Source organism: Hyperoodon ampullatus, assembly GCF_949752795.1.
Source record: "Hyperoodon ampullatus genome assembly, chromosome: X".
Classification (NCBI taxonomy): Eukaryota; Metazoa; Chordata; class Mammalia; order Artiodactyla; family Ziphiidae; genus Hyperoodon; species Hyperoodon ampullatus.
This window is the reverse complement of record NC_136913.1, coordinates 16782374-16796838: the sequence shown is the minus strand read 5'-3', so window position 1 is coordinate 16796838 and position 14465 is coordinate 16782374. Positions and strand designations below refer to the sequence as shown.

Below are 14465 nucleotides of genomic sequence, written 5' to 3'. Positions count from 1 at the left end.
AGGCCCATCAGCTGAGTACAGTCTGCAGGAAGTGGTCAGGCCCTACAATCTGAGAAGCGTGATGCGGCTAGGCCGCTGGTGAGCCCAACCTTCCAACCTCTGCCCCCTTGCCTCGTAACATCTGGGCTCAGCCTGGCCTTCCTCTCCTGGAGGAGCTCCGCCAGCAGGGAGCTCGGGGGAAGGACAGTCGGCCTTTGTTGTTTATAGCTCAGCCTGAGTTTTCAGGCCTTTCCCTGGAAGAGGCTGATGACAGGGCGGGTGGGCAGGAGAGGATTTGAAAGCAGGAGCCGAGAAGGGGTGGAATCAGAGGATGAGGGCCCTCCAGAGAGACTGGGGAAGCCAAGACTGTCCTGGTCCTGAGGCAGTGCAGCCTCTGCTAGCAGCTCATTTCTCCGAGTTACTTTCTTTTTTCAAACGCCAAGCCGAGGGAATGGACTCACACCAACTCGATCCTGGACATCGTATTCACCTTCTCTGTGAACGGCCAGCCTCCTAAAGTCCCCAAATCTCTTCCCTGGTGTTTTTGGGCTTAGAACAGTTTATTTAACCTAGCATCTTTCCAATCCCCATGCTGTATACTTAAACCTGGAAAAACGCTTTTCTCTGCTCAATCTTCTCTCACATATAAAGGTATTAATTCAGGGTAGGGAAAAAATCCTTCTCTGGCCTTAGGACACATGGACAAATCCACTTTGAACAGAATGCCTAGAGATCCTTACTAGGAAAGATGAACGAACTTTTATCGTGACATGGATCGTCAGAGAAAATGGCGATAGCCTAAGAGTTCAGGACTCTACAACTGGCACACCAGACACAGGAGGGGAGTATAGTTAAGGGAAAAAAAGAAAAGAAGTAAACAGGATAAGGCAGGGATAAAGGTTCTCCAAATAATTGTTTATATTGGAAATTTTTGTTTTGGAACAGCTTTATTGAGATAAAATTCACATACCATACAAATTTCACCCATTTACAGTGTATAATTCAATGACTTTTAGTATATTCAGAGTTGAGCAACCATTATCACAATCAATTTTAGAAAATTTTCATCACCCCCCCAAAGGAACCCTGTACCCACTAGCCTCTCCAACCCACTTGCCCACCCCAGCCCCGGGCAACCATTAATCTCGTTTCTGTCTCTGTAGATTTTGCCTATTCTGGATATTTCATATAAATGAAATCATTCAATATGTGTTTTTTTCCTGTCTGGCTTCTTTCACTTAGTATAGTGTTTTCAAGGTTCATTCATGTTGTAACATGTATCAGTACTTCATTCCTTTTTATGGCTGAATATCATTTCATTGTATGGATAAACCACATTCTATTTACCCATTCATCTGTTGATGCACATTTGGGTTGTTTCCACTTTACGGCTATTATGAATAATGCTGCTAAGAACAACTGTGTACAAATTTTTGTGTGGACGTTTTCATTTATCTTGGGTATATACCCAGGAGTGGAATTGCTTGGTCATATGGTGACTCCATTTAACCTTTTGAGGAACTTTCAGACAATTTTTCAAGGTGGCTGCACCGTTTTACATTCCCACCAGCGATGTATGAGGGTTCCAATTTCTGCACACTTGCTATTATCTTTTTGATTGTAGCCATCCTGGTGTGTATGAAGTAGTATCTCTCATTGTGGTTTTGATTTGCATTTCTCTAATGAATAATGATGTTAAGCATCTTTTCATGTGTCTACTGTGTTTGTACACCTTCTTTGAAGAAATGTCTATTCAGACCCTTTGCCCACTTTTGAAATTAGGCTGTTTTTAAAATATTGAGTTGTAAGAGTTCTTTATATATTCTAGATACAATTACCTTACCAGATATATGATTTGCAAATATTTTCTCCTATTTCATAGGTTGCCTTTTCACTCTCTTGAAGGAGTCCTTTGAAACACATATTTTAAAATTTTAAGTCCAACTTATTTTTCCTCTTTCGTTGTTTGTGCTATTGGTGTCATATCTGAGAAACCATTGCCAAATCCAGATCATGAAGATTTATTCCTATTTTTTTTCCCCGAGAGTTTTATACTTTCACCTCTTACATTTAGATCTTTGATCGATTTTGAGTTAATTTTTGTATATGATATGAGGTAGGGGTCTAACTTCATTCTTTGCATGTGGATATCCAAATGTCCCAGCACATTTGTCAAAAAGACAATTCCTTCCCCATTGAATGACCTTGGACCGTTATGGAAAATCAACTGACCAGAAAGGTGAGGGTTTATATTTCTGGACACTCAATTCTTTTTTTTTTTTTTTGGCCATGCCGCACAGCTTGTGGGATCTTAGTTCCCCGACCAGGGATTGAACCTGCACCCTCAGCAGTGAAAGCATGGAGTCCTAACCACTGGACCGCCAGGGAATTCCCTGGACACTCAGTTCTATTCCATTGATCTATGCGTCTATCATTATGCTAGTACCACACTGTTTTGATTACTGTAGCTTTGTAGGAAGTTGTCAAATTGTAATGCATGAGTCTTCCAACTTTGTTCTTCTTCAAGATCATTTTGGCTATTCTGAGTCCCTTGGATTTCCATAAGAATTTTAGGATCAACTTGTCAATTTCTGCAAAGAAGTCAGCTGAGATTTCCTATTGGAAATTGCTCAGTACTTCAGAATTTAATAAACAGTGAGATTCGTAAAACATTTATCTGTAGGTAATTTATTTACGACAGCATATGAATTTTTTACTTCATTTAATTCATGACAGAATGTATAAAAAATAAAACTTTTATTGAGGGACATCTGAAGCCCAACAGAATCTTGCCATTAAACACATGAACTATGTTTGCAGTACTATTTCTTTTGTGGGGGAAACTTTTGGTTGAAGAATATTTTCAGAAATTCTAGAGTGTGGCCTATACTTGCAGGACATTTTTTTTAAATTGTGGTAAAATATACGTAACATACTGCAGGAGATTTTTAAACAACTAGATGAAATCCTATGAACAAAGAAGTAGCATTAAGTGTTGGCAAGGTTAAGAAAAAGTCTGAGCTGATTTTGGTATTCAGTGTGGGAGGAGGTTACTTAGATGAGGTAAAGGTATTTCAAAATAAAGGTACTGCTATGATTCCAGTCTCAGAGCCCAGAAGACTGCACCCCAGAATTGAGCCTTTGAACAGACACTGACAGAAGCCCATATTTTTGTCTGCCTGGAGCATGGTTGCTGAGGCTTGCTGACAAATGAACACCTGTAAGGGCTATTGCTTCCCCTGTGATCCCAAGAGTAGCTCTAAGCTGGGTGGTTCTTAATCACGAGAACTTTACAGGGCTGATGTGAAGATCAAATAAGATAAATGCACCTAAAGTGCTTAATGAGCTCTGTATAAGTGGTAGTCAAGATTCAGTGACATTCCTTTTTAACCTCATAGGGCTGTCAACTGGGGCACAAATAATAGCAAAAATATTGTAGCAGCTAATATTTATTGAGAATCTATCAAGTGTTTTGCAGGTTATCAACTCATTAAATCCTCACAACAACCCTATGAAGTAGGCACTATTATTATTTCCATTTAAAGATAAGGAAACTGAGGCATAAAAAAGTTAAGTAAGTTGCATAAAGCCACACAAGATGTAGGTGATGGAGCTAGGATTGCACTCTGGTAATCCGACCCCAGATCCTGTGCTTTCAGCCATTTCACTAGTCTCTGGACCTCTAGTGAGTTGTTTCAATGAAATGTTCTATTCTCAAATCAGTTCAATTACCACTTGATGGGAGACGGGAAGAAGGGTGGTACATGAATCACCCCATGTCATGAACCCATGTCAGTTTCTATACATGGAGACATAGTGATCGCACTGTATAGTAGTGTTAAAGGGTATGGGCATTCCAGTGAACATACTTAGTTTCAAATCCTAGCTGGGTGACCTTGGGCAGGTTACCATAAACTCCATAAACCTCAGTTTCCTCATCTACAAAATGGGGATACTACCCACTTTGCTGTCTGCCAAAAAATAAATGTAATAATAAAAGTAGGGCTTCCCTGGTGGCGCAGTGGTTGAGAGTCTGCCTGCCGATGCAGGGGACACGGGTTCGTGCCCCGGTCCAGGAAGATCCCACATGCCGCGGAGCGGCTGGGCCCGTGAGCCATGGCCGCTGAGCCTGTGCGTCCGGAGCCTGTGCTCTGCAACGGGAGAGGCCACAACAGTGAGAGGCCTGTGTACCACAAAAAAAAAAATAATAATAATAATAAAAGTAAACTACTTGGCAATGTGCCCAGCCATAGTAAGTGCTATGAACATAAAAAAATGACAAGCCCCAGTTACTTTGATTCAGTCTTGATAAACAGTATAGTTGAAATCACAGGCCACAAGTTTCCATGACACTTGAGAAACTTGGAGTGAAGATTTTGGTGACACAGGATTTTAGCTCCTATCCTTTGTTTAGAAAGATAAAGAAAGTTGGAGAATATTTATGCATGTTATCACAAAATTTAAGCTCTCCCCTGCCACCCCATTTACTTAGTTGGTCTTCTTATCCTTAAAGACAAAAGTGAGGGCCTGAAACAGGCTGGCAAATCTGGTTCCCTGCCTGTTTTTGTAAATAAAGTTTTATTGGAACGCAGTCACACCCATTCATTTACATATGATCTATACTGCTTTTGCACTACAATGGCAGAGTTGCATGGTGAGTAGGGTTGAGTAGTCAGAGATCCAATGGCTCATGGAGCCTCAAATATTTACTATCTGGCCCTTTACAGAAAGAGTTTGCCAACCCCTTGCTCTAAAACATGAAGAAATCCTTATTAAGCTGTCCATCTTTGCTTCCTCCATGGCACTAAGCAGGAGGTTGACATCTCTTCCCATCTTCCCCAAACCACCAAGTGAGTGTCTGGCAATGTGCAAATGAGGCAGCACTCAAGTATAAAAGAAACCAAAGTTTTCAAAATGCCAGAAGGGGAAAAAAGCTTTATAAATTAAAAAAAAAAAAATTTATCAACATCAGTAAATAACAGGATTTGCCCTGCCTTACAATAATTTCTGTCCCTTAAACTGATTCCAACTTCAAAGGCCCATTATCCCTCATTTGAATTCAAACGAGTTCTTTACAAAGAAGGAACTACCACGGAGCTGCTTGTTCAAACAAGAGGGACCACAGTGCTCAAGATGGGGAAGGCCTGGCAATCACATCAGTCAGTGCAAAATCTGCATTTTATTAAAGACATTTGGGAAGATCCATTCAAAAATACATTGTGCTCAGTAAAAATTAACCATTTCATGCTGATAATTAAGGTTACCACGGAATAGATATTTGTATAATATTTACAGCAACAATAGAAATTTTACAGAAGTTTAGAATGGAATACATGCCAGAAAAAACTTGATAAGATGTACCAATACATGATACAAAGAGTTATATAAACACTTTACAAATGGTTCATAATTAGCTTGTGAAGAATTTAAATATTTAACACTTTAAATTCAGCTTGGATTCAAAAATTAAAAAGGTTAACACCACGTCACACCCTTGCCACAGTACAAAGTATGGAATTACACTTTATATTATGGATTATAAAGCCTGTGCAATTAAGAATTTCAACTGATTCTTCATCTACCACAAACTTAGATGTTACATCATTCTGGCTTATCCCTATTTTTGTTTTCAGGCACAGGCAGGGTTCTGAAAGTCTCCCTGCTCTGTGTCTTCCCAGATACCCCCTTCAAACTTCCTAGAGATTGAAGAAGCTCAGAATAGTCTTCTAAATATATACAGAATAACTACCTGAATTCAAAATGGCACAAAGCAATTCTTGGAGATAGGAATTAGGGGCAACTATTTTGTTTGGTTTGTTTCTGTTAATCAGTCCACGTTCACATGAGAATTTACTTCTTACAATCACAGCATTACCCCTCCAGCCTGACTCAATCAGTGACCAAGGAGGAAACAAGGAGAGGGAAATGGACTGAGGTGACTATAATCGATTGTATATCTCTAGTGAAAACAGATTTTATACAAGCTTTACTTTCCATTTTGGAAAATCTAAGCTGCTGTGGAGAAATTAAAAGTTCTCCAGAAGGAAAAGCATCATTGTTTTTCCCTTGAAACTGAATGCGTTGTAACTGGAGCTTTTGACAACTCTGGGGATAAACACTTTAATCCCCCAACAGGGACAAAAGTCAAGGCATCTACCTTCTCTATTCCTGGGTTTTGTGTGATTAGCCCTGAAGCAGAGCACTAGGACAAGCTTGTCTGTGCCTGAAGTGAGTCAGATCAGGCCCTTGGGAAAGTGAAATCCCAAACCAAAGGAAGTCCTGAGGAATTCTTTGCAGTCTGTCAAAACGGAGGGGATGGAGGAACAGATAAGGCCTCTTTCTCCCTGATACTCTGCGCTGGAAGAGTAGTGAACAAGGCAACTTCTAATCTGCATACAACATGGAGACCGATTTTTAAGATTCCAAAGGAAGATCAAAATACAACCCAAGGATCAAATGGGGTTCAGAGAGCTTAACCTTGTGGGTAATGAAGGGCCTTAGAAGAGATACCAGTTTCACTGCCACAGTTCTCTGGCCCTAGAAATCCACCGTGTAGACTATTACAGATTTTTTTCTGGCAAAACAAAAGACAAACCTCCCTCAAACTTGGGAGTAAACAGTTAATGAATGGAAGTACAAGGCAGGTTGTGATCATATTTAATAGCCTATAGGAAATACACAGAAAGGTGGGTCAGTGCCTGGAGTGGAGAAAGGTGGAGTCAGGACCAGGCCTAACACTGATGTATTAACAAAGCACTATGGGAAATGAATATTCACATAGCAACTGACTTGGCACAAAAGTCTATGACATTTTATAGTACATTCGATTAAAAAAGAAGAAATAGAATAGAATAGGGCAGCAGGCCCATAGTTTCCTAGCCACTTTACTTCTACCACATTGTGTGTATACAGAAAGACAAGGGACTCATCCTGTCACAGATTCACTTTCTTGCATTTACTCATGGTTTCTAAGACAGAATTTTTTACCCAGCTGAATCAGACCTCAAGTTATTATATTCTATATCTCAGCTGGTCAAGATGCAGAAGGAAGAAATCAGAACCACTTACAAGTTTTTATTTTGCAAGTTGGCCCTTTAAGTCTCTAAGAGGGCCTTCTTGTGAGATCCTGGCCCTGCGGATTAGCAACAGGACACTTATGACATCTGTACTGTTGTTTCTGCAGCCCCTTTTAAAGAAACCATTTTTTAAAAAAAACTGCAAATAAGTTTTCTCTGCCTACACACTTTATTAGTGATGAACTGAAGGAGGCAAGGAAATAGTTCAATATTTTCTGACTTGGTTCAGTGTATCATACCACATTCCCAGTTTACAAAAGTATGAGTCTGTGGATCTTAGTGCTCACATGGAGCTCAATATCTCACTATAATGCAGGAGCTAACAAACTTCTAGATATAAAAGCACTGCTCTCCAGAAAATATGTTCTGACCAGGAGAGATTATGCAGATTTCTGAGTCCCAGCTGAGCTCTAGGAATAAGTCGCAATGAGCCATTGCCCTTGCTAAAAGTTGAGTCCCCACCAGGACCTAGGTGAACAGAAATGGACAGCGCCTCCTACATACTTGAAAAGCAATCCTCTTGGCCTTAAAAAAAAGTTGTACACTTATGAGTCATTCTCAATACTTAGCTAGAAGAAAATAAATGGCTTTTTTCCTTATTTACTCTAAAAACTAGTTTAAGGAGTGAGGGTACTATGACGTTAACTAAGAGGTGCTGGGAAGGAAAAATGGGATAGCATTTCGTAGCAAAGCCCACTAATTTTCAGGTTAGGAATATGCTAAACTGTCTAACTCTACAACCACAACATACTTTATAATACATGATGCGACTGGAAACTAACCAGCATGGCTCTGAGCTTAGAATTAAAGTACAACGGCAAATGGTGAATCTTAAAGTACGCTTTAAAACAGATTTAACCAAAGCACACGGCACAAATACTCCTATAACAGCCACATCATGACCACCAATTAAGAGTTTTTTGCTTCTAATCGGTCCGTCATATGCCAATATTTGTAAAGAGTTATTAAATGACTTAAATAAAAAGCAAAGACATTTTCTTTTGGGAGACACAGCTAAAAGCCACGGATGCCTTTGAGCAGTTGGTAAAAATCATGCCAATCTGCCAGGCTGCTGCTTGCTTCTAAATATAAGCTTCATGGCTCTATGAAAGATTTTCTAAGGATGCTGACCTAGAATTTAAGTTCTCAAACACCTATAAAGTGACTCTGGTCTCCTCCCAAAGGATGCACCTTTTAGCAGGTCCAAGATAATGAAAACAAACAATAGGATTCCAGGGATTCGAGGATGGTGGTAGAAGACTCTTTAAGAGAATGCAACGCTAAAGAATTCATACCTGCAGTTTTGTAGCCTGCAGAGAACTAGTGCGGGGCCAAGCTCTGCAGACAGGTGGGCTTGGAATATGGTAGAGCAGGGTTTCTCAGTCTCGGCACTACTGACATTTGGGGCTGAATCATTCTTTGTCTGGCGGGGGCGGTCCTGGGCATGCAAGATGTTTAGCAGCATCCCTGGCCTCTACCTGCTAGATCCCAGTAGCACACCACCCCCCCCCAGTTGTGACAACCAAACATGTCTCCTGCCATTGCCAAATGTGCCCAGGAGGCAAAACTGGCCCTGGTCGAGAATCCTGCTGTAGAGATAACTCACTTGAGCCCCTCAGCATGGAGCACTTTTTGTCTTGGGCTCTAAAGAGGCTAAACCTCTGACTGAAACCAAACAAGGTTTAGTAAAAGTTCATTCAGAACTTCTGAGAAGAATAATGAGGATGGCGGTAAAGCAAAAGTAGAAAAACAGTAAAGCAGAGTTTCTTTTCAAAAGATCAGCGATACTTCCATAAAACAAAGCAATTCATAAGCCTTCATTCAACCTTTTCATCCTTTAGGAAGTTAGGGCAGATGATAGAACATGGATGTCATAAACTTCCCTTCCTAAAGAAAATGCAGACTTTTGTGACCTTAAGTCAAGTCCTTAATCTTATCACAGATGGCAATCTTTGTGAGGCCAATAATTCATCAACCAGAGGAAAATAAGTTCAGAGCTAAAAGAGGGCCCATTAGATTTGAGAGAAAACTTTACCATGTGAGCAGGAAGAGAAATATGCATGCTAGAATTGTGAATTGTAAGATCATTTACAGCTTAGTGAGGTCAATGAAAGTCAGAATGGACAAAAGCTGAGAAGAGGATAAAAGAGCTACCTCAAAAACACTAGTTGAAAACACTGCAGATATTTTCTGGCTCAAATCTGGGAATGTACGAAAAGTATGTATTGACTCTTCATCAGTTAGGTTTACTCTGCTCTAGGTAGAAGGCAATTATTCTAGCCCTTCTTTGAAGAACCATCACGAATATAGATGTTCTGCAAATATCGGAGATCCCAATGTTAGCAAGGATGAAAACATGGGAAACCAGCCCCTAGGTGACAACGAGCCTCAAATGCCACAGCATGGCAATGTGACTGCGCAGTTCCTAAGCGCACAGCACAGTGAGAAGTCTTTTCAGAGGAAAAAATGGAGTTTCTGGTTTGCAAGGGGGAATACAAGGTACAGGTTGAGTTTAAAAAAGAAGAGTTACACACCCTTTTAGAGTCATTGGTATCCAGGCAAAAACTGCTAAGGGTCCACATCACTATATAACTGGGCAGCTGCCTGGAAAAAGCCAGAATTCAGAGCTACTCAGACAGCACTGAACTGGTGAAAGCAGTAAGATATAAAAAGAACCGAAGAGCATGCAAACTATTGGTTTGAATCAAATTGTTTCAATGATAGTACCTAGTTGAGTTTTATTTTAGTGCCTATTACACTTATTAAAATTAAATTAAAAGCACCTTAAAATGACCTCTATATATAATCAATACACATCATCATAGTAGTTATATAAAAATGCAATATGCACACAATTTAAGCTTCAAAGAAACTAAGACCTTTTCCTTTATAATCTTCATAATCATCAGAGCTAGGATTCTTAAAATATTGGGGGAGGGGAACAGTAACTCAGCAGATTTCAGTTATAGCCAACTTGATTCAGGGGCTGATACTCTCACAATCCTGGGACAAGTAATAAATACTGAGAAGTTACCTCTTTGAGGGGTGGGAGGGGACCTTTAAAAATATTATTGCTAAGAGACTACTTCGGAAAATCTAATACTCTTGACGGATGATGGTATTGAGGTGATTTCTGTCAAGGATGGCCCAGAAACGTGGGGCTATGACCCTTGTTGGCCAAAGGTCTTGATGATACTTGGGAATAACTTGGGAGTTGAAGGAGATCAAGTGAGGGAAAGGTAAGTCCTGTTCTGGCCACGTGTGTGCGCATATGTGTATTTATTGATGTGCATGATAAACTTGTTATAAATGGACCGTCTCAGGAAGATGAGTACAGCAATTTTCTCTACATCTGGAATTGCTTCAGGAGCCTTTTAAATATATTGGAAAGAGCGATAACAAAAAAAGCATTTAGAAATAGAAATGCCACACATGTATCTCACATGCTACCAGCCAAGAGTCTCCAGTACAGTGCACAGGATTCAGGAGCATAGAGCTGGTTTGCAAGATCTGCAGATACCTTTTACAACCTCGCAACTAGGAATGTTCACTGGCAAATCTTTGGTCTATGCCCTACGCTAATGCTAAGTAGAAGAGCACATTCTCTCTACAAAGACCCATGAGTAACCCTGGATCTGTTCTCCCCTCAGGTGCAAGGAACGTCCCTGGACACGAAGAGGAGCCAACTGTGTGAGGACGGAACAGGCCTGCTGGAGTTCTCACTGGCCTAGCCAACTTCCTTTCCCTGTGGGTTCAGAAGGAGATGCTGCATCTCGTCTGCTACCAAGGATCGTGTATAGAAGCTGCCGCTGTCGCCTGAAAGTTTAGCAAGGTTCCTACGGTTACAGTCACAAGCAGCCACAATTCAACTCCCTTGATGAGAAGTATAATACTCACTTCATATCACAAATGTATAAAAATATGGCAGATAGTGTCATAACGATACTTTCTTTAAATGATTATATTTATAAAACAGACAGATATTTACCATATATATATTTATATATAGAATAAAATACTCCTGATGCAATATATAAACGTTACTGTTTAGTTTTTATAGAAACTACTGTAGCTGTCCCACTGCTTCACAATGTTCCAAACAGCTCAAAATAACTTTACGTTTAACAGAAAAGGTATGATTATAACAGTACAATATTAATTAATTATAAATAAATGTTACAAACCCTATCAAATATGGAAGTTTAGAAAACAATTTAAGACATACAGTTAGTTCATCTGCTAACCCTTCAAAGGGATACTCTTGGATTACAATAAACCCCACATTTAGTCTAGGCGGAAAAAAATCGGTGGTAAGGACATCGGTCAACACATATTTTTCTATCCCTTGCAGTGCCAAAACACATCCTGGCTTTCCCAAGTTCAACGGCGATTGCACTAGAGCGGGAACCTAAGGGGGAGAACCTGGCAAAAGTGTCTTCTTCCTCAGCTGCACACTATCCACTCTACACAAGACTCGTGGGGACTGGCGATCCCTAAGGAACTCCTGTGGCTCTAAGATCCCTGACTAGCATTTGTGGCCGTGAGGAGCCAGCTGGCTCCACACATACAATATTGCACACACCTTGATAAAGCTGAAAATACTGGCTTACCACCCCGGCCCCGCCCATTCCCCACCCACCCCACCCCCGCCCCTCCCCTCCTAACCGGATTGTCCCTCCCCCCCCCCTCCAGCACACATTACAAGGCTGTCTCTTTTAAATCATTCAGATTTGGCATTCGGGACCTATTTGTTCTGTTATAAGGGTGCCCATTTGGCCCACTCTTGGCACCCAGCTGTTCAGAGTAGGAAGGCCCCTCTGTGGCACTCCGGGTCACAGATGACACGTGCCAACCAGGGTCCATCTGACCTGGCAGCTGGAGGGCCGGCCTGCCCTTTGGTGTTGGCTCCTGCCGGATGTTACTGCTCCCACCAGAGGCCTGGCTCAGTGGGTGAATCCGAATTTCTGAGAAGGAATTTTTGGCTTGTTGAGTTGTTAAGGGCTGGAAGCGGGGGTCTGAGGAAGCCGGGTGATTTGAGGCTGAAGAGAGATGTAACAGCTTGCGCAGTGATTTTAATGGCTGGCTCTGAAAGAAAAGATGAGGGTGCATGTAGGATTTAATTTAGAGTAGACTTGAAAGCTGGGAAGAAAAGGAGCACAGACCTGAGATGACCACGTGGAGCCAGGGAGGGCGGGTGTGGGGGAGGACGGGCCAGTCCAGCCTTATCTGTTCTTTTGTTCTTTTTCAGGCAAGATTGAAGTTATTTTTCTTTAATGAAAAAGCCTAGAAACGTAGAAGAAATCTAGAGCTGGTATGGTGACTGATCAAAGGCTTAGGCACCTTCTATCTGGCTGCATCCCATCTTTATGGGGGGGAGGGGGGAGGTCTCATGTGCCAACGATCAGGAAGAAGCAAAAGAAGGGACGTGCTTCTCCCTTTCGAGAAGACTTCCTTCCCAACAGCTCCGCATAAAGCTGCCACTTAGATTTCACCTGCTAAAACTCAGCCATTCGACCATATTTAGCGGCAAGAGTAACAGAAAAAACGTAATGTTTCAATAGGTAGCAACATACTCAGCTAAAAATTGTGTACCCCCTTCTGTTCTTATCTCCCCAGTTTTCCCTTTCCCTTGGCATTGCAAAATCCCAATGTTCCCTTTCTGCACTTTATCATTTTTTTGGTGTTTTACTGTTTTGAGGGGGAGGTAAAGTTTGGGCACTAAAAATGCGAAGCACACAGAAATAAGCAAAAGCCCTAGAGACTCTAAAACACAATTCACTCATAGGGAGCCTTCGTCTCCTAACAGCCTGTCTGCTGTGGGCCTGGGGCCTGGGCCTCATGGGGTGCTGCACTGTGGGGGGGACTTCAAAACAGGAGGGAGGGTCCCAGAAGCCATCTGCCCCACAGGCTCCTCACTGGCCAAAGTTGACTCACACCCCTTTCCTCTTTATCAGGCTTGATGGGGTCACCGTCAGAAGAGGCATGGGAAAGCACCCTGACATTCAAGGCCCTCACCGCGGACCCAGGCATGTGGGCCAAAGCCCCAGCCTGAGGCACCTCTGGCTGCCAATCCTCAAGGGCCTCAAGGCTTTTAAGGGCTCAGCAAAGTAAAATGTTGATCATCTCAAGAAATACTAAAGAGTCGGAGGAACAGGGCATTGTAATCCAGGGGCTACTGCTTGAGCACTGACTGACTCAAGTACAAAGCGCTCCTGGGGAAGCATCCTCCATGGTCATTCCTGGTGATTTTTACAGCCCTGACCACATGTAACTATTGAACAACCATAATAGTTCAGATGGAGATATAAAGTTACCTGAAAAGAGCTTCTCGGCAAAAGAAGTGTTTACACAAAGAAGGTTCTAAAACCCTGTACTTTCTCTCTCTCTCTCTCTCTCTCTTTTTTAAATAAATGAGGAATAGAACATCAGGCCCTCTCACTCACAGCCTTGTGCTTTTAGTTCGCGTACACGTCCAATAACTGGGATAACTGGTTCTCTACACTGTCTTCGCCCCTCCAGCCAATATTATGTTAGAAGCAGAAAATATAAATGGCTGGGCAAATACAGTTGAAATTTAGGGAGCTCTTCTCAGCATCTCTGAGTAACAGCTTATAGTTAAAGAGAGTAAACAATAAACCTATAAAATAGAACCTACTCCTCCAAATCACAGAAATCCATGGTCATTTATAGGCACAGTAACATTTATAGGCACAAGTAACCCTACAGCCTCAAAAGCTCATGAGGGTTGTGAGAAATTTCAGTACAGAGGACTAAGAGATTTATAAAATATTGAATATAATCAAAAACAAGTTAGATTATGTTACTATGCTCATTATGGGACGCTGAAAAGATACAATATTTTAAAATTTCCATCAAAACAGTTTGCTTCAAGGAGATAAGACCTCAGTTACCTGAAAAATTTATGGCTTCGGTTTCTGCTTATTCCCCCATTATGGCAGAGAAACGTGACTATACATACTTTCTAATATGCAGTTCTTAATGCGAATGTTTGCTGGTTTTCTATCAAAACTAGTATGGATTTCGGAAGCTTAAACAGTCTTTCAGAAAGCTTATTATATCTGTCTTTCAAGGCGCAGTTTGTAGGCTACCACGTTTAACGAACCCTTAATCTTCGCACTACCTCCTCTTACCCTCCCCTACATTTTATGGTACGCTTCACTTTTACCATGAATTATGGTCATTTGTGAATTTTCTCTCTCTCCTAGGCTGCAGAGTTTTTGTGGACTGGAACCGTATCTTATTCATTCCCCTTAATTGTCCTCTCCCTACCCGCAGGTGAAGACTAATAGAAGCTCGCTTTTTTCTCCATTCATCCGGACTCCCAAGATGCATCTGGCTATTTCTGAGGGTATATTCTGGGGAGACTCTCAGCCTTGCTGTAACATTGAG

At 41.4% G+C, this 14465-nt stretch overlaps 1 protein-coding gene across 1 annotated transcript in view; it reads right to left on the bottom strand.

Annotated features, from left to right (window-relative positions):
- Nucleotides 1–11753: 11753 nt before the first annotated feature.
- The window catches only part of CDKL5 (cyclin dependent kinase like 5), a gene marked incomplete at its 3' end in the record, with an annotated part of 159782 nt that continues 157070 nt past the window's right edge, over nucleotides 11754–14465 (bottom strand). The window contains exon 19 of the mRNA XM_079727568.1: nucleotides 11754–12140. Coding sequence (XP_079583694.1) covers nucleotides 11754–12140 — 387 coding nt within the window. The remainder of the gene's footprint in view (nucleotides 12141–14465) is intronic.